At 39.8% G+C, this 20756-nt stretch overlaps 1 protein-coding gene and 2 long non-coding RNA genes across 4 annotated transcripts in view; 1 reads left to right on the top strand and 2 right to left on the bottom strand.

The window, feature by feature from the left end:
- The window catches only part of LOC128853039 (uncharacterized), a 42053-nt gene extending 31407 nt beyond the window's left edge, over positions 1-10646 (bottom strand). For both annotated transcript variants that reach the window (XR_008451259.1, XR_008451260.1), the window contains exons 1-3: positions 10524-10646; positions 8527-8670; positions 1860-1952 (exon numbers count right to left, since the gene is read on the bottom strand). This is a non-coding gene — a long non-coding RNA (uncharacterized LOC128853039). The remainder of the gene's footprint in view (positions 1-1859; positions 1953-8526; positions 8671-10523) is intronic.
- Positions 1-20756, top strand: part of COL4A4 (collagen type IV alpha 4 chain) — a 65569-nt gene that overhangs the window by 31286 nt on the left and 13527 nt on the right. Inside the window, exons 21-38 of the mRNA XM_054074549.1 lie at positions 95-258; positions 2307-2379; positions 3778-3884; positions 4350-4533; positions 5328-5396; positions 5983-6087; positions 6587-6805; positions 7712-7873; positions 8521-8691; positions 9540-9683; positions 10546-10653; positions 10911-11089; positions 12213-12276; positions 13399-13473; positions 13939-14046; positions 14381-14488; positions 18307-18378; positions 19184-19312. Of these exons, the coding sequence (XP_053930524.1) occupies positions 95-258; positions 2307-2379; positions 3778-3884; positions 4350-4533; positions 5328-5396; positions 5983-6087; positions 6587-6805; positions 7712-7873; positions 8521-8691; positions 9540-9683; positions 10546-10653; positions 10911-11089; positions 12213-12276; positions 13399-13473; positions 13939-14046; positions 14381-14488; positions 18307-18378; positions 19184-19312 (2241 nt within the window). The remainder of the gene's footprint in view (positions 1-94; positions 259-2306; positions 2380-3777; positions 3885-4349; positions 4534-5327; positions 5397-5982; positions 6088-6586; positions 6806-7711; positions 7874-8520; positions 8692-9539; positions 9684-10545; positions 10654-10910; positions 11090-12212; positions 12277-13398; positions 13474-13938; positions 14047-14380; positions 14489-18306; positions 18379-19183; positions 19313-20756) is intronic.
- Positions 12299-14488, bottom strand: LOC128853040 (uncharacterized). Its single transcript, XR_008451261.1, has 3 exons — positions 14354-14488; positions 13391-13477; positions 12299-12569 (listed from the first exon to the last, which is right to left on the bottom strand). It is a non-coding gene; the product is annotated as an uncharacterized LOC128853040 (long non-coding RNA).

Genomic DNA, 20756 nt, shown 5'->3' with positions numbered 1-20756 from the left:
GGTCTGTGTGCTACTTGCGCAGAAAAGGAAAAGGACAGTTATTTTTGTGTTAATTTTGCAACTGCTTCAATGTAATCTTGATGCATTCACATAGGAAATCAAGGCCCCTGCTCATGTGTTGCTGGTCCTCCTGGACCCCGTGGTGTACAAGGACCTCCAGGTACTCAAGGAAAGAAAGGACAAATGGGATACCCTGGAAGACGTGGAGAAAAGGGCGATTCAGGCTTATCTGGTGCAGTAGGATCACCAGGGCTCCCTGTGAGTAGCTTTCATGAGCTTCAGTAAATAAATAACATCAAGTTACCACTTATGCAGGAGGCATTTAAGCAGAGTGGTGGAGGAACTGCTCTGGAGAACTACCTGAAAGTTTTATCTATTTTTGATTATTACAGTCTTGCTAGAGGATGCATTTTATTAGCTTCTATCTGATTTCCCTTGCAGTAGTGGGCAGTTTTATACTGAGGGAGAAAGTCCCATGCTGTGTTTGTGGGGAGGTCAGGAGCCTTAGGAAAGCTGGTGTATGTTCATCTCTTATTTTTTTTTTAAATTTGATTTTACTTTTAATTTTGAGTACCCATTGTTTTTCTTGAAAGCATTGTAGATGCACAAACTGCTTCACTGAAGATGATCTTTTACTTGTTTCAAAGGAAAGCATTTCCAGCAAAACCTTAGAATTGCATGATAATGTCAGCAGGTCAAGGTGGATTTTATGTCTACATCTACTTGGAAGAGACAGGGTCTGAAGAAAAAGGAACCCTTGATTTTATTCAGGCATTTCAAGTCATTTTCTTTATTCCTTTTTTAGAAATTAATTGAAAAGCTTGATCTATTTTATATGCTTGATTTATTTTATAAGGCGGTCTGAACATAAGGTAGTCTTTCACTTCCACAGAGTCTGAAAGGCATTGCTATTTGTTAGTGTTTGTCCCTTTACTGTCACATATTACTTTACAACATTCCATTTTCAATTGAAACTCAGGCAAAGTTTGTTCTCCACAAGGATCAGCCACGACAGGCAATGCCTTATCTGTGACATATGTATCAGCAATGAAACTGAAATGGAATGAAAATGTCTCCCTTGACTTAATAGTTATTGGGAAAAAAAATTACTGTAACCATCAAAATAAGGATTTTTTAGTTGACTGGACAGCTTTCTTGCAATGTAACAATTTCATTTCAAGTTTCACAAGAGCAGAAACTGAATGAACCTTTTTGATAGTAGAGAATCATTTGACATCAGCATACAATGTTCATTTTTTCCAGTTCATTCCATGCTAACAAATCTGACAACCACTTTTTTTGCATGGAAAAACCCTACAAAGATTTTTTTTTTTCATGGCAAGGTGAGGGGAATAAAATAATTAAAAGATATTTAAAAGGTACCTTCAGGTCAGATGCATATTTTTATTTTAATATTGGCTGTTGGCAGGATTAACAAAACCAAATAAATTTGAGCTCAAGACCTAGATGTTTCCTGGGTCAGTAATTTACTGGGTGATGCTTTTTTGCCTAATTCATTGGAAGTAGCTATTACTTTTGGAAATAGAATTATTTTCTTTAATATGTTTCATATATCTTATTCCCCACAGGGAGCAATAATTCAAAACACCACTTAATCCAGCTGCCTTAGGGACACATTGTAAGGTGATTTATTGAACTTGTGGTGATTTTTTTTCCACGTGTGCTGGTCTGGCACGCAGGCTGTACATCTAGGATGCTGGATAACAAAACAATGCCAAATAGAGGGGGTTTTAAATATACTTCCTTGAGCGTGAGAGCAATTTCTTTGAAAATATAGGTGGAAAATACAGCTTTATGACAGTTCCTTTACAGGGTTTTGCAAAAAAACCATCACTTACCTACTGCCACGTTCACTGCTGGGAGGAAAGCCTCATCCAGAGTCACCGTGGAGATTCCCTTCTCGTGTAGCCTCGGTGGATTGTGGGGGAAGCCTGCAGTGGGAAGAGTCTGTGAATCATTTTCATCTTGATATTCTTGCATTTACAGCCACAGCTGTACGTGGCCGTGGAGCCAGTCCATCTAGCATTATAACTTCTTAGAATTGTCTGTCTGTGCATTTAGCAGTCAGGAGGAAGAGACCAGGTGCCGCTCACACACCTGTTTATAGACGTCAAAACAGATAAGTGTTTCTTTTTGGCATGTTACTTTGTCTGGTCTGGTTTTGAGAAACAAGGCAAGAGGAAGAGATAGATATCTAATTGTTCCCTCGGTTCCGATTTTAATTCCTCACTGAAGAGAACTGACAATATTTGGGGTTTTTTTTTCTGCTTTTTGTCAATGCTAAGGGAACACCTGGTTCTGCTGGACAACATGGTGAAAAAGGAGAGAAGGGTGATCCAGGAAGGATTAGAATAAAAGGTAAACCCATGGTTATCACTGTTTTTCTTTCCTATACAATCCTAGCCAATAGTGTGAGAAAGCCATTTTCATTTCTAATAAAGTTATTAGCTTATAAGCTACTGAAGCCTAGAGGTGATGTATACCCATACTGCTGTCTTGGCACTGTCTTGTTAATTTTCTTATTACCAAACACAAGATCAATGCAGGATTTTGTGGTTTTCACTTTATAGTTGAGCGATAAAACAGTTCTGTCGGTTTGTGATTCATGCTGACTTTTCATGTCATGTGACTGATAATCATAGAATGGTTTGAGTTTGAAGGGACCTTAAAGACCATCTGGTTCCAACCCCCCTGTGATGAGCAGGGACACCTCCCACTGGATCAGGTTGCTCAAAGTCCCATCCAGCCTGGGCTTGTACGCATCCAGGGCCCTTAGACGTGTGTATAGCAAATACTAAGCAGAATACAATTATTATGAAAGCATGAAGAAATACAATTGTACAGAAGCCGTCCCCTGAAGTGTCATATGCCAGTGCGTCCCAGCTATTATCTCAACTTAAGCCACCAACATGCTTCTCAGGAAGAACTCAAGTCTCAATGGCCATTCAGATTCATGCTCCTGTTTCTAAAAATTATTCTTGACCAGGCATTGAATAGAAACAATAAACCACAGTTACACAACTGAAAGTCTTGTAATTAATTAGAACAAAACCTTTCTACGGTTATGATTTGCAAAATCTAAAGAAACAGAGAACAAGTTACAGCAATCTGGTGGCAGAGCTTAATTAGAATTGCTAAACTCATTATTCAGACAAAAGATTGTCCATCTTATTGATTGTGAAAAGTTAGCTTAGCTTTGAATGCCTGTGCTTGTTTACAGATGTTAGAGCAGGGCAAAACATTTACTGCTTATTTGCAAAGGATTTCTTGACACAGCACAATGAACCTCTGGGTTAGAATAGTTTTAAAGTCCTTCATGCAAAAATTATATTTTCATAAATGTCAATGCAAGAGAAATCTAGGGGTTAAAAAAGAGAAAAAAATCTTTTGGGAATATTGATGGAAATACTCTGCATCCTATGGCACTGCTAATCCTGATTTCACTGAAACCAAAAATAAATTGATTTATTTCAATAGCAAAACATTTTTACTATGTGTGCAGCATGAACAAAAGCCACATTCTTGTGGTACCTGTAAACATCTTTTATGGAGAGACCAAGGTGTTCCATGAGACATCTAACTACACACTGCCTAAAATACCTTAGTAAGGAATATGAATTCAAGAACTGGCAATTTTCAGACAGATACAATAGGTAGTTACCCAACATTTATCTGAGCAGAAATAAAAAAAATCCAAAACGTACTGTAAAAATTAAACTTAATCTTTTTTTTTTTTTTCCCCCCAATTATTTTAAGGAATAAAAGGTGAAAGAGGTCCTGCTGGGGTTCCAGGATTTCCAGGCCAAAGAGGCAATGATGGCAGAGATGGGGAAGTAGGATTGCCAGGGGAAAAAGGAGCTGAGGTATGTTTGACTTTCTCAGAATTTCTTTCCATTTCAGTTCACACGTTGTCTCATGAAAGACCTGGCTGCTTATTGAACTTACTGTGTTATTCTAGAGCCCTGAATTAATCGTTTTTTCATTTTATGTTAGCCTAGATAAAAAAAAATCATAGTTTTTTAATTGTTTGAAAAATTATTTTCTTGGAAGTATTAATGTTTGTTTTGTTATTCCTGAATTTAATTTCTGCATATACCATCTGCCAATATCGTGGGATCAGGAAATAATAAAAAAACCCCAACAAAACACAATACTCTACCATTTTTCCTATTCCTCTTGAATATTTAAAACTACTAATATCATCCTTGTAGTCACTTAATTGTGGAAGAGTGGTTTCTCCAGATAATTCTCTTACATGGCTTTTGACAATCAAAGCGAAGAAAGAAATTAGGTCTTACTATTTCTTATCAACAATTTCTTTCTTTCAGGGTGATTCTGGGGTACCCCTTCCAGGTGATACAGGATTTCCTGGGGTTCCGGGACTTCCTGGGATAAAAGGACAGATGGGATTGCCTGGTCTGGGGTTTCCTGGCCCTCCAGGAGTCAGAGGTAGCCCTGGAGACTTTGGTGATACCGGTAGTGTTGGGCCACCTGGTCCAAAGGGCCAGAAAGGTAATTTTTAATGTTTGCATTAAGAATGAATTAACAAAATACATACTTGATAGCATATATTACATTTCCATAGGTATTAGATACAGTTTTATTCATCCAAATCCATTTTGGGAAGCTCAGTGGTTGTGTGAAATATGACCACGGAAAGGTACAAAGCTGTCAGCATTTAGCAGCAGACACTAGTAAGAATATGAATTTCTAGCTAGGGGCCTTAAACCTGCAACGTGCTGCTTGCACACTATCAGAAGAACTATTTTCTGTCCTGAAGAGTATTTCTGAGTATAAGAATCTGCAAGGCGATGCTTTTTTTTTTCCTGAATGAGCAGGAAAATACAACTCATACTTAAAACTTGGTCTGTTTTTTTTGGTTGTAAAAAATACCCACTAAAATAAAGCAATCTACATTGATAGCAAGAAGCATGAACCAGAAATGAACCTAGATTTGAGATTGAGACTTGAGATGGAAATATTATTTCTTTCTTGTAACAGAGACAGTTGCAAAGAGAATTTTCCATGATTAGTAAACTAAATATTTGTCTTTACGCAAGACACCTGCATTACAACAATTTAAACCATTACCAATATTCTATACAAAATAAACATCAAGAAAAAATATTTCAAGATTCTCCATCAAACCTTAAGTAACACAGAAATAACTATGTGCTTAAACAGTCCCTTCTTGTTACCTCTGCACATCTTGCTCGTTAGTTCCACAGAAATATAACTGTAACTCCATTTGGACTCCATTTATACTAAACTCAAACAGACCAGTTTCTTTCTCCCTCTTGCTTCAGGTGACACTGTCTGCATTACGTTACCATACCCTGGAAATCCAGGTCCTCCAGGTTTTAAAGGTGTTCAAGGTATGTTTACAGATCCTGGCTGGATGGGGTCTTGGATCGCTTGGTCTGGTGGGAGGTGTCCCTGACCATGGCAGGGGATTGGAACTGGATGGGCTTTAAGGTGCTCAGGGACATGGTTTAGTGGCAGCATAAGAATGGTTGGCCTCGATGATCCCACAGGTCTTTTCCAGCCTAGTGATTCTATGATATTAAGCTCATTTTCATCATTCCAGAAGCAGCATATAGCACAGGAGAACATAAAAGTTTAAGTTGATGTCTGTCATTCACTAGGTTAATATCGCTGACATCCTAACATTAAAATGTTACAGGAGGTTTTTGTTTGCCAGTTTACTTTGGTGATTTGCCATCTGGTGTTTATGCATTAGGGAACAGATCCACTTAGGAAAACAGCAAGCATGCATTTGATTGTGACTTGGGTGGTGGCTCTTGTGCAAAGCATTAGAAGCAGAGGAAATCCTCTTGTCTTCAAAGTACATGAATTTGCAGGGGATAAAGAAGCAGTACTGTTTCTTAGATCACACATTTCAGAGCTCTGTCAGGTTTTGGGGTTTTTTTTTTTTTTAACATATTTTCTTTCTGTTTCCAGGACCAAAGGGTTTAAAGGGACTCCCTGGTCATCCTGGACCAAATGGCTTTGATGGGCAAAAAGGCCATCAAGGCAGGCCAGGAACAGGAATTCCTGGGCCTGAAGGTGAGTTGTGCATTTCTTAATCCAGAAGACCTGCTGGTCAAGCTATAACGCATATGTGCAGGATAAAGTAGCTACTGCGGTAGAACAGAATAGGAAGCACATTTCAATAAAAGCTAATGGAAGAGGAACCTTCACTAGCTTCCCTTCTTTCCTCAAGCATTTCAGGTGCTGGAGTGACCTAAAGTTCAATGTCCAGAGAGGACATTTTCTCAGAAAACTGAGAATCATTAGTATAATTTTAGAAAGGGTTTGAACAGGACAAGAGTGACTGTCACAAGATAGATGCTGCCCCAAAGAAAACCACTGTCACTTCCAACAGGAATAATTACCTCCTTCAGTCTCATGTGACCTGAAATTTAAGATACGATGTTATTTTTCTTTGCAAAGTGATAATTTAATTCTACTTAAATTAGCATCGTAGTAGTCCACAGTTCTGGAACCTCCTCCCCCTGCAACTACTGAATTTTGCTCTATTTAAATTTTAAAATCGTATCAACAGGCTTTCGAGGCCAACCTGGTGACCCTGGTGATGAAGGTGAAAGAGGAGATACCGTAGATGGTAAAAATGGCCCTCCAGGTCCACCTGGCATAGATGGTCAGAAAGGTGTTCCAGGTGATACCACGTATGGTCCTCCAGGAATCCCAGGCAACAGAGGGCTGCCAGGACCACCTGGGGCACAAGGCGCAAGAGGTGATCCAGGCATTCCTGGGCTTCGAGGTATGAGCCAGTTTTTATGAAGCATTTCCATATGTTCTAAGGAGAAAAATCTGAGCAAAGACAGTCCTGATTCACCTAAAAGTTCCTCTTATCTGGATCTGTAGTGGTGACTGTGAACAGGACGCCCTATTTTTACATTTATGTTTTTACAGTTAAGGTTGATGTGCACTGCAGGAGGGGGAAGATGCTTTGATTCAGTCCATGGAGTAACAGTGCAGCTTCCTCTTAGTGCTGTTAAGCTGCCTAATGGCCATCTGTGCTTAGGGCCTCCTGCTCTGCCACATGGATAGTCCCTGCCTCGGATTGCTTCCTCAAGTCCCAGATGACGGGCAAAAGCAGGCAGAAGACTCAAGGAGAGAGGAGTGTATTTCTTTGCCCAGAGGTACATGATATAATCCACAGTATCCTGGGCACAACACTCATTTTTTTCAGGGGAGTTTTGCTAGTTGCTGCAGTTGTCTCCACAGTGCCACTTCCTTCCCACTTCACAGATGCTTCCTTTAGCAGGTCTTCCTTTTGCCTGGCCCGAAGCAGACACGCACACCCTTCTGGGCAGGGAACGCCTGTAGCACTGACCCCAAGGCTGTGCAGCTGGTGCAAGGCAGTGAGAGCTCCTTCCTTTCTGCTCCTGCAGATCAGAAACGTAGCTTTGCATGCCATTACATCCTCCTTGCCAACGGAGGAGAGTTGATTTTGTATTTGTTCCTTAAAGAAAGAAGCTTTCCACAACAACCAATTCTAAATTGCAGAAAAGCATCAGTTTTCACAAGCTAGGCAAAAACTAAAGGATAAGTAAGATATTACAATAACCGAACATGTGATTTCAAAATGTCAATTAGGATTCCTGAGGGATGGCAAGTAATGGAAGTAAAATGTTTTACAATGTTTTGGTTTTTTTGTTTCCAGGACAGCCTGGTACCCCAGGATTTCCAGGTGCCAAAGGCTTTAGAGGCCCAGAAGGAGATGTAGGAGCACCAGGCTGTCCAGGCTTCCCTGGTCTACCATGTGACACAGCCTTACCAGGGCCACCAGGACTCAGAGGTGTCATGGGCATGCCAGGACCTCAAGGTACACAGCATCCATCATGATGCCTCACAGCATTAAGCTTTGCGTGTCTCTTCTAGGAGATATAATTGCATTTTTTTTGTGACTGGCATCACACATATTTCCATGGGGGCTGCTTATTAGTGGAGGTCTACATTATGTTTTGCATATTTCCTTAAACTCGGAGAATGTTTAGTGTTTATCTCACGTTTCCCAACTTCCTTTCCATTCCTATAAATATCATTTCTTAACTGGCCAAATCACAGTGGCAAGTAATAGATGGAAGAATTATCTCTTAGTCTTTTGTCCTGATCAGCTTTACTGAGCTTTTGTCATTACTTGTGGTACTTTTATCTTCCTTATTCTTTAATAGAAGTGTTATTTAGAGAGAGCTAGGAGACATTTATATCAAAAGTATTTACAAATTAGTAGGGATTTTTAACAGGGTGTTTCTGATACATCTCTCACTAAAGACAGAAAACAAACGTTCTATCCAGGGTAAATACCTAGGCAGAGCTAGGACTCCGGAATGGCAGCAAAGTTGCCAAGTTACTTTGCTGGTTTTGATAATATATAAATTTATACCAAAACCTATCACTTTCTCCTTTTTACATGCAATTGCTGAACCCTTTCTTGCATTTACATACATAGATTAAAACTTTTTTACTCAGGCTTACCAGGCTTCAAAGGCCAGAGGGGTGACAGAGGCTTAGCTGGGTCACCTGGAATCAAAGGTCTCAAAGGCTCTCGTGGCTCACAAGGTCCCCCAGGTCCTCCAGGCTCCCGAGGATTTCCAGGACTTCCAGGCAATAAAGGACCACCTGGTTTACCAGGACAAACAGGTACATTAAACATCCTGCAAACCATCTCATCTATAACTTCTTTTGTAGAGAGAGCTATTTCTACCACCGTTAAAGCTAGAAAGTGCTTTGCACTCTCCTCTCTTTTCAGCTTTGCGTACGAGACCCTGTAGCAGGGTAGAGACAATAAGAATAGCATCCTTTGTTCTTTCTCTTATAATAAAAATGAAGACATTGAAATAATTTGATGCGTCTTGGTGCATCCAGCTGCTTTAGTTGTTTTATAACACTGACATATGTCCATGTATTATTTCCTGACTATTTGTAATAGGTTGTTATAATATGTTATAATGAGAACGATGATATTCTTATTACATCGAGACTGTCTCCTTGTCTGATACAATCTCATGTGTGCTGATAAGTAGAAGAAGAAATAGCTTTGCATTTTGTCTAATACATACAAAATATGTGACCTTGGTCCCAAGTCATCACTGGCCAACTGGCAAAAGTTCTGAGTAACTATAACAAAATCTTGCTTTCCTCTGTCTGCCACCTGGACAGTAGAAGTCGTCATTTCCAGCAGCCACATGCAAAATCTATGTGTTGTACTTCAGATATGTTCAAGGTAGCTGCGTTAGTAGTGAAGTGTTGCCTAAATCTCCATGGGGTGGCAGCAGGGAGAAGGAAGATGTTTGTTTCAGAGCAATCTGGATTTCGAGACAAGTTTGATCTTGGAATGAAGCCATGGTCCAACTACTGGTTCTCTAGCTTTGCGTATTTCCTAAGGAGTCCTTCAAAACTTCCTGCCTTTTGCTTTATACTCTTCCTTAGAATATGACAGCAACACCATAGCAGACTGAATATGTAAATAAAGCATTTAATATTACCAGGAAGCAAAGGGATACAAGGACCGCAAGGATTCCCAGGACTCCCAGGAACACAAGGCCCAATGGGAATCACTGGTGTAAAGGGTGAAGAAGGAAAAATGGGTCCCCCTGGGCCTAGTGGAGAATGTGGGGATATGGGAATAAAAGGTTTGTAAAAATCTGTTTCACTCTGTTGTTGTTTTATTGTATGTTTAGTTATGTTGCTACTGGGTTAGGAATATATTTACCTTTTCTTCTTGTTATAACAGTACAGTCACTTCTGTTTTCAAAAATACTTAATACCGTATTGGGTTATGTCACTTACACACATTATATAAAAAACCAAAGGAAAATTAATTGCACTCAGATTATTAGGTGCATTTACCACTAAATCTACCAAAGTAAGATCACTTAATTAAACAAACCTCAACTTTTGTCTTGTACACATCTGAAAGTTCAGATTTTCAAGTTTTCTATCACATTTTCTATGTTCTTAAATCTATGTAAAACATACAGGAAATAATCTCTCTACATATTAATGCAGAAAAGAGAACAATGATCTCCAAGGGGCAATCACAGGTAGTACACTGTAGAGTGGACAATACAATTGCCATCTATCATATTGCAGACAAGCAGGGAGTCAATTCTGATTTAACATCAGCTCTCTTACTACTGAATTAACTAAAAAGCAAGAGAAGGATAATAAATTCTGTTAGCACTGAGCCTGCTGAAACAGCTGAGAACTGCATTGGTATTTCATAGAATCACAGAATCACTAGGTTGGAAAAGACCTCTTGGATCATCAAGTCCAACCATTCCTATCTGCCACTAAACCACCTCCCTGGGCAGCCTCTGCCAGTGCCCAATGACCCTTCTGTGAAAACTTTTTTTCTGATGTCCAGCTGGAACCTCCCGTGGCGGAGCTTGAGGCCATTCCCCCTTTCTCTGTTAGGGAAGCCTTAACTAAAATTAATTTTCAGGACATGTCACTCATGAGGATTTACTTACTTTCCCTACATTTGTTTCATAGGCGAAAGAGGGCTTCCAGGAGACAGTGGCTGCGTTAACATCCGTCTAGAGAAAGGACAACAGGGGGAACCAGGGTTTCCTGGTGAGAACGGATCTAGAGGTGAAAGAGGTAAGTTAATGAAAGAAAGCCCTGCATTCACACACACTCGTCTCATAAAAATGACTGGTGCTTTTCACAGGTTGGAACTCGAAGCTGCAGGAGCATCCAGCTTCCGTATTGTTTATAGATTTTTAAGCTAGCAGGCTAGTTTCTTTGGACAATTACTAAGGCAATACATGTAGCTAAAAACATAGCAGCTTTCAAAGTAAGCGTCAAATAATGATGTAGCCATATTGGTCATTATCTTGTTCCGCAATTAACTTCAGGTGAAAAAGGCAATACTGGTTTCAGAGGCACCCCAGGACTGCCAGGGAAGAATGGCGCCCCAGGAATGCCAGGTGACCATGGTGACACTGGAGTGATGGGGTTTCCAGGACCACGGGGTTTCCCAGGACCAAAGGGCTTCAGAGGAATTCTGGGTTTTCAAGGACAACCAGGTGACCAGGTAAAGTGAAAGTGGTAGTGAAATGTCCAGTTATCTCCTGCCTCCAGGAAATACAGTGAAGGGTACTTCTATTGTACTTATCCGTTAGATGTTCCTCCTGAGAAGAGAGTAAGAGTGTAATAGGAAAGGTAAATTCCTTAAGGCAGCACTTCAATGCTTTGATTACAGCAGGAACTGTAGTCAGGGTCAACAAAGGGCTTCTCCTCTCCTGGCTGCATGCTGTGAGTTTGTTATATTGTCACTTGGTGGAAGTCCAGGCTGCGCTGTGCTAATTAGGGGCGCAAAAAATGGATGCACAACCAAATCTTTAACATTAATTCTTAAGAACAGACTGACAAGTCACTTACTGCAGAGATTATAACATAGCAGCAGCACAAGTATGAGTTAATATACAGCTGCAGCTTCGTATCTTACTATGTGGAGGAGCCAAAGCCAATAGATAACACAAACCAAGTCTTCTGTTCCCGTACAGACAACTTGCACCAGAAAGAACCCAGGCAGGCAGCCTTGGTCAAGAACAAATATACAAACCTGCATATACACCACATACGGAGATTAGGGAAATTTTTTCACTGGCTTGTAAACGAGGTAGATAAACAGTGAGATTATGCGAGTTGTGTTTTTGGTAACGGGACATATCTTTGCTTGTCTTGGCTTCTATTTTACTCTGTTTTGCTGATTATAGATCATTATTCAAATGGAAAAATAGAGAAATCTTTACATTTTGACTGACATCACAACATATTTCTGGTTAATTTTCATAGATATTTTGGGTAACATACAGCAATATTTGGTACATTTTTATGGTACCTTGTAAATCAAATTACTCAAGCCATCTGTGGGGAATTTAAGGTGCTCTAGCCAAGAGTTAGCATGAACTATAAAAGCAGAAATTCAACATGATTAGCAAGTCTACTCTACAGTTTCTTGGAAGTGTTAGTGGTCAGCGTTAGAAGGGTAACAAAGATCGCGTGCTTTTCTGTTGAGCTGAAGGTACAGTTTTGCTATTCATATTGATTGCTGCTGCGTTTAACAGTGTAAGAGAAACAAATGCTCCTTTAGATCATTCCTGCTGTATGCATCATATGTCAGACATTTTTATTTTGTTTTTGACAAAAATCAGGGTGACACTGGCTTACCAGGAATCCCTGGAAATCCAGGACTGACTGGCCGGAAAGGATCAAAAGGTAATGAGTTTATAATTAGTTCACTTTTGTAAAAGAGCAATACTGTTAGAATGTATATGCCCCGATAGATGGTGAGGAGTCAGTAGAAAAGGGAAAATAAGATAGAAGGAAAAATAATTAAGACACGGATGTCCTTAGAAACAAATCTGACTTGCCTGTATCAAAGCTTGCATTTCAGGTTGTTCCTTCCAAAGCAGGTCTTACTCATTTAGAAGATAAACTTGTGCCCGATTTCATGTGATTTAAAACTTCCATCAAACACGTGAAAATCCACTCTTATGGATCTGTAAAAGCTGTCAAATCAAATAAGAGAAAATTCAGTCATTTATAGTATTGTGGTATGGAATTATTCAGGCACTGGCAGACGCTGCCAAGGGAAGTGGTGGAGTCCCCATCCCTGGAGGTGTTTAACACTGGTAGACGAGGTGCTCAGGGATATAGTTTAGTAGTGGACAGGTACGGATGGACTTGATGATCTCAAAGGTATTTTATGCAAGCAATTTTATGATTCTATGATATTTCATCTTACCTCCTCACAGCAAAATCAGAAAATGAAGCTGGAGGTTCATTTGATAGGTAGGAGAGGTCAGACATTTGCGCAGACATTGTAAGGCAGCATTACTAGGCATTACTGATGATGCAGTAAATTTCAGAGGAATTTCAGAGCAGAGATGAAGAAGAAAGTGTGATGGCTTAAAGTCTCCAGCCAGTCCCCAAAATGTCTGTACTGAGTAAATAGACTCATGTGGCATTGATTTTGCACATCCTCACAAATCGGAGTTCTCTTTGTTTAATAAAGTGTTACAGGAAGCGCATGCAATAGTTCCATTTTCAGTGTATGCTGCAGTATTGGGAAAGTTCCCATAATTTTGCGGTTTGGTTTTTGTAATTTCCATGAGTCCTGGAGTCACTCTAAACACAAACCATATCAGTACATCAAGATGGACAGAGCTCACAGATAATTTGCGTGTGCCAAAGCATTCTTCATTGTATTCTCTCAGTTCCTTTTACAGCTATTGATACCTATGAGTAAATTAATCTGATCTTAACAAAATTGTCCAGCTTTATCTTTGTGGATGAAAAGGATACTTGTATGAAATTAAAGTCATTGTACCTCCACAGGCAGGAGAGGTGACGTAACTGCTCTGCTCGGTGCACACGGTCAAAGAGGGCCTCCTGGAGATCCAGGATTGCCAGGTACCTGTGTTTGATTAAAGAAAAAAAATGGACTTAAGAACTTATTTTCTCTGAGTTTTGTTAGAGGAGAGGGAGCTCCGATTCTGTGCATATTGTGTTATTTTCTACAGTTATAAACACAGAGACTGGAGAGGCATCGCCCTCTGCAGTATGGCTGGCATGAACATAGGCTAGCGTGAGAGAGTATGCTATTATCTAGTACAGCACCAATGAACATATCAATATTTACCAGAGTCAAACCCGTCTTGGCTATATCTTGCCAGCCATTCCTGCTTTTTCAGATATCACTAGAGAGATCAGTATGATGAAATGCTAATAAATAGATATAAGGATGTAAGGTATTTCAATAAAATTCATTTTCTAGTCAAGAAACCCCTTACTGAACTTCTATATATTTAAACTCATCATGAGATGAAGAATAGGTAACGTTAAACAAATAATAATATATACTTTTTTTTTTTTAAGGACTGTGTGGATTCCCAGGAGAAAAGGGCTCACATGGTATCCAAGGGCAGCCTGGAGGACCTGGATCCAAGGGTGACACCGGATACCCAGGAATACCTGGACTTCCAGGTAATGCCAAAGTTTAAAAATAGTGCCATGTAACAGCTCAAAAGAGATACAGATCAGGAAAATGCAGCTGAGGAGGCACCTTTGTGGAGGACACTGGAGAAATCAGAGGTCATATGAAAGCATGTGTTGAAAGCTATTTCAGTATTTACAGACAACAACAATAGTCTGGTCAGAGTCTCGGAGAGGAAGATCCATCAGTTCTTCACACATTCCTATACATTTTCGGTTACCTCTGATTAATGCAGTGGGCTGCAGAACATGAAAAAAAAAAATAAAAATCAACACTTTCATAGAGCTGCATATTCACAGTTGCTGGGTTTTTTCCCACTGTCAGGAGCTACAGGTCCTCAGGGACTGCCAGGAGAACATGGAGAAGAAGGGAAACATGGAATTTCTGGACCTCCAGGATTACAAGGATTACCTGGATCCCAAGGCAGAAAAGGTAAACAGCACACAGTGCAGTTCCACTGGTAACAACAGCACGAGACATAAACACCCTTTTAGTAGTGAAAATGGAAAAGACCTAACTGCGAGCATCACTTTGATCCTATATTCTTTTACACTAGTAGAATTAAGCCAGTTCCCATCACCTTTGATGAATAACATAAAAGGTACCTCTAAAATTGGGCTACAATCTGAAGTGAGTAAGGAAGAAGGTAGAAACAGATTCTGATTCAGCTCGTGTAACTGATAGCAGAAGGAAGGAAAAAGGAATTTGCAGTCACTCAGATGTTTCAACTCAGTTATGTTGTATTCTACCTTTTCACCATGCAGTGCCGCTATCGCTCTACAAAACCAGCAGATTGCTATGGGCAGTTTTGTCTTAAACACTGTTTTTAACAAGCTATGATAACTTGGGTCAAGTTTTTTGTTTTCTCAAAAAAAAATGTTTGTTGGTGGATTACACGTAGAAACGTTTCCTCCAAATCCTTATCTATACTATACATGATGACTGTTACCTTTAGCAGTTCATCTGTACAGATGGTTTTGTTGAAGAACATTATTAACACCTCCTGCATTCAGATTGATATATTACAATTATAAGTTACATTAATACTTCCTAAACAAAGGTAATTGGGTATGTATTTTCTATCATCTCTCTGTTATAGTGTGCTTCATAGCCAGTTCCTGGACAAGAAGAATATTATTAGTGACTCATATACAGAAATCACAGTAAAGTAACACTCTGGGCTAAGATAAAAGGGGTAGAGAGGACAGTAAATACATTTTATCAAATTTGGCCTAAGGAAAAATTGAGATTTCTTATAAACTACTGAAAATTTAAATGAAAAATGGAAACTATCTATGATTGCTTGCAGTAAATACATGGTGCTGATTTAAACTGTCGTGACAGATCCCTTCCTGATGCATAATCTGCAAGAGAACATTTCATTGTTGCAACAATATTTGCTGTAACAAAGGCAGAGGTCTGCAGTGACAGGGATGTCTAAATTGAGAGGGGTCACCCTCCCCCATTTCTTTTGCTGAAAACTTTTTAGTAGCAGATGAACTCTTTCCTTCTTTTCTATATGGTGTAGAAGTTATTCCAGCTCCTGCACAGGAAACGTAACAAATTAACATACATTTTGCAGAGAGAAAAGTTCAGTTCCAAACAGCAATTCATTAGAGACCAAGTTACCTGCCAAGCCGTCGGGTTCTATATGTTGCCAGCAGAGTTGGAAAGAAGGTTAACACCTTTGAAATTAGACCTAGGAATGAAAACTGAAAGGAATGGGTATTCCAATTCCATTGGAGAATATAGATCCTAATACTATTTTCAATAAATATTGTTGCTAGCATGAGAGGTGAAATGGTTAATTGGCTGTTCATAGCTATGTATATGGCCTTGTTAATCCAATTGCTTCTCATTCACATTAAATTTCTTGTGCCTGAAGAACTTTTAGATTGAAAAAAACAGTTAAACAGCATCTACAAAAGCATAATCATATTTCCTTTATTACAGAGATAATTTTACTAGTTAAGGGCTTAGTTTGGCTTGCCTTACTCGTGTGAGTAATCCTTGATGAAGCAAGTAATATTAAAAACATCAGCAGAATTACTTGTATGTGTAGGAGCGGAATTGGGCTGTAAAATACAGAAACAGTGGTTCATATGCAGGTCAGCCAATTCAGCTGTACCTAGAAGTATGGAACTGTAGCAATCCAAAAATCTAGAATTACAAGTGCTTATATTATAATGGATTGTTGGCAAATGTGTCAGAAATTCCCTGGAAAGCAAGTAAACCAAGCCATCGATCTTGACTGAATGAGCTAAAGATCAAAAAAGTTTTAAGTGGTGACATGGGTGCCAAAAATAGTCAGGAATTCATAACAATTGTAAAATACCACTGTTCAAGTCCTCAAATTGGCATGTGACTGTTACACATATTTGAAAGTGGAAATATGCCCAAAGCACAAGCAGGTGGCAGAAAGCAGCACTGGAACTTAGGATGTCAGGACAAGGTAAAGAGCAGCTAATTAAGGGCATAGAAGATATTTCATGTTGGATTACTGGTATCCTACGTTATAAACAGGATTCCATAGAGAGTCTATGATCACTGTCCTGCAGGTTTTCAAACAAGCTTCCAGATTTAACATTTTTCCAGACCAGTGTTTGCTACACACTGGATTTTGTTTTTTCCTTTCTTTTCATTCTTTCATTAAATTTTAACTACAATTATTCAACAGTTTCTGGGAACAAAGCTATGGAGTTGTTATTTTTGGTGTGTCAGAGAGCTCTAGGGCTCTTCTATTTTCCCTTTCTTAGATGACCTATCTTTGTACCAGGGACCTTCACATTTGGCAGGTAAAGCAGTTGACGAAGGGCATTTGTGTTGCAGTTCCCACAGCAATTTGTCCCTGTCAAATCTGACCAGCTTATAAACTTTTTCAAAGATATCCGTTCATAGGTGCTTAAATAGAGCAATAAATTCTTCCATGATGCATCCTTTGAATATGCAGCAGCTTTGTGTGCTGCTGGGTGTGCTGGGATCAAGCGCAGGAGCTGAAACAGAGAACCTACATCTTCTATGCCAGGCAGTAGCTACACAGAGAAGAGGAGACAGACAAAGATAATTCACACTTGTGCAACTGGACTGGGAATCCTCCATGGCAGGGAGAAGAACTGGTGGGGAAGAAAATTGGGCAGAGATAAGCAACAGAGGTGGACAAGAGACAGGAGTTAGCACTAACAGTATTGCTTAACTTCTCGATCACCTCCCACTCTGACCTGTGCCTCTCTGGAGCAAGGAGCATCCCAAATCTATTCCTCTGTCTGAAACCCCTTTGAAATCTGTTACCAAATGACCCATCAGTTTTACCAGATCCATTCCTATGACCAAGTGGCAGGCTGCTACCTGCAGGGTATGTCTTAACATTTGATACTTCATCTGTGCAACTTAGGAAATTAGGAAGTGCTAATGACATGGACATATTTTTACCCTCCACTGCAGACAGTTAAAACAAGCTTAGATTAGTTCAACTTTAAAAAAAAAAAAAAGGATTAAAAAAACGCCACTTATATTTTTTCCTGGTTCTGTTTTAGCAATTTTCAAAAAAGCACAGATTACGAAACAAAAGTTCTTTCTGACTGCCACAAACACTCAGCCTGTGATCTGGTCATTTAGTGAACATCACTAGTGATAAAGCTGCTCTATACCATCTCATATCAGCATAGGTCTCAATGACAGATTTGTCGTCTTCAAAGACTTTTTGCTGTTCAGTTTAAAGAATTTTTGTCATGTTGTGACGCAAAAAAAAAAAAGGAAAAAAATCCAGGAAAAGAAGCCAGGTGAAGATGTAGCTTCTTTCTTATGCAGCCAGATTAAATTGCACTTGAATTGGAACAGAAGCTGTAAAGGAGTTGCAGCTTTACAGTCATTGCAGGTAGTGTCTGCACCCCAGTCACCCGATCGTGTAGTGCTAACACAGGTAACTTTGAACTAGTTAATCCCGTGTAGCAGTAGTGCTCTAGTCACAGTGTAGAAATACCTAAAGGATTAAAAGCTATGTTTGCTGCATTCTCTGATGTGAAACTCTATTATTATTATTGCTATTTTCAGATTTTTTTCACATTTTCCTTCACAAAACCCCTGCGTTTGGGTGCAATGGGATCGAGTCTTCAGTTGCTTATAAGAATCAAAATCAGCAAATAACCCTGTCTTGATCCAGAACATGTTGTCAGAAAAAAATGGCATAATTATTAATTGTGTGACATAAACAGATTATTGTGGCACCTGTTCACACCTGTAATTCCTCTCAGGTCTTCCCGGACTGCCTGGACTGGATGGCTTGGATGGACTAAAAGGTCAAAAAGGTTCTGCAGGAGCTCCAGGTAAAGAAAGGAAATAGCTACATGGAACAGAATGTCATCTCTGACTTGGCTGAATGTGCAAAGAATGATACACGTGATTTTGCTATTTGTCTTGCTCAGAAAATATCATTAAGGCTCTGCCTAAACTTTTAAACAGCAGCTAAAGTGTGCCTAGTGACACCTGCAGCGATTTGGGGGAACACTTTCAAACTTCCATTACTCATATAGGGTTTTTTTCCCCCCCATTACTCATATAGAACCCATCAAGGCTGTTCATAAAATGAAAATGTTAAGTGCAGATGATCTGAAGTAGAGCCAAGTCTCTAGGTTTTTTGTATGTAAAAGATAAAACAAATTAAAAGGAGACTTAAGAAATCCCAGCCCCATTAAAGTCCATGTGAGTTGTGCTACAAACTTAAGGGGAACCTGGATTTCGCTCACACTGATCTCTCTGCAATTTTCAGTAGGTGTTTGTGAAGCCATATTAAAAACCAGCGCTCACCATCTGTCCAGAGATTACAAATTTATGCTCACAGAAAATTAAATTAGGACCATGCAATCACTTTAAATTTCAAATTACAGACAATAATGACACCAAATAAAATAACCCCTGAAGAAGAACATTAAAACAAAGAGATTACTTGCTTTGAAAGAGATGAATTAGGGCCAAATTCAACAAAACTCTCTGCAGCTTCCAAGAGAGAACCAGAAAAACAACACTAGGCAACCCTTGCAAGGAGGAACATCTGTAGCTGGTATTTCTATTCTGCACATCTGTATTTGTGCTCACTGTAAGCCTGATGTACACGATTATTTTCCTATAAAGGTCAAAGTGACACAGGTGCCCCAGGATACCCAGGAGAGCTTGGACCAAAAGGAGACAGAGGTGAACCTGGATGGCCTGGTATTTCTATTCCAGGCCCCCACGGAGAAAGGGGATTCCCAGGATACCCAGGTAAGAAAGGGTTTTCTCCTGAGTGGTGCCCAGTAGAGTGGAAATGAAGCTCATACAGGCTCTTCCCCTAGTTAGCATGAACATTAATACATACCTAGAAGATTCCCTCCCTAAAACCATTTCTGTTGCAGACACATGCTGATGTTTCCTAGTGAGATACAGAAACCCCAGTACTTCTTGTTTATTATATTACAGGATGGGAAAGACAGAATAGAAAATGATGGACTTGGATAGACTCAGGGAACTGCTAGGTGGAGCTGCCTCTTGGAAAGAAATTCCTGAAGAAAAAGAGTGCAGGAGATCTGGTAGTCACAGAAATATAGTAAATCTGGCAACTGTTCTGATGTGAATGCAACGTGGAACTGTATCGCAGGATTGCTATGATTACTGAAGAGCCTTAGTGATGTAGGAATTGCATAGAAATAGGAAAAAACAAGTGTCGGAGGAAGGGCTGCTAATAAGAAATGACTCAGCCTCCAGAGCAAAGGTTCAGGAGGGGTTTTATCAATGTGTGTAAGTACCTGATGGGAAGGACGTGGAGACAGATTCCTCATAGTGGTACCCAGTGACATGACAAGAGGCGGTGGGCACAAACTGACATGCAGGAAATTCTGCTTGCGTATAAGGAAGAGTTTTAGTTTTCTCGTGAAGGCAGTTGAATCTGAGGAAACAGGTTGTCCAGAGAAGTCACGAACTGTCTGTCCTTGGAAATACTCAAAACCCAGCTGGAAAGAGTCCTGGGCAACCTGCTCCAGCTGCTCCTGCTTTGAGGAGAGAGTTGGATTAGAAAGTCTCCAGAGGCCCATTCAAACCTCAGTGGTTCTGTGAGGTGACATTAGCTGAGAGAAGAGGAGACGTTAGCTGACATCTTCTGATGAGAAGCGACATTCGCTTTACTCAACCAAACCTTGACACAGGGTCACAGGACACACAGAAGAAAAAATAGCAGAGGTGAGTTCTGCTGAAGTGAATTCTTCTCAGATGAAGACAGCCATTTTCCTCAATTCAGTTACCAGTTTGTGAGCTGAGGGAATCAACAGAAAGGTGCTGTAAAGGAGAAAAAGAGAAAAGGTTTAATTCTAAGATGCGTTAACAGTGCTTAGCACGGGATGGGCAAAGCCTCCTGTGGCATAGCGTGTCCCGCTTTGACAAACTAGGGAGAATCATTAGAGACTAAAGGGAAGGATGGAGTCGAAAACAAGACTGAAGAAATTAGGTTTGCTTTTTTTGCAGAAAAGAGAAGGCAACAGAGCACAACACACGTGCTAACAGGCTGTAGCTTTTCAAAAGCATTGTGCAGAGGATGGTAACCTGTAACTACTGCCTATCACGTGTAAGGGCACCAATGTCTATTTTGCAATGATCCAGATTGCAAATTGGGACAACATTAGTTTAAGGCTATTAAGTTCATCTTATTCACTGGTGTGTTCAGGAAATGGCTGAA

The sequence above is a fragment of the Cuculus canorus genome, chromosome 9, assembly GCF_017976375.1.
Source record: "Cuculus canorus isolate bCucCan1 chromosome 9, bCucCan1.pri, whole genome shotgun sequence".
NCBI classification, from domain to species: Eukaryota; Metazoa; Chordata; class Aves; order Cuculiformes; family Cuculidae; genus Cuculus; species Cuculus canorus.
Note: the sequence above shows the minus strand (reverse complement) of the source record. Positions and strands in the feature narration are given on the sequence as shown.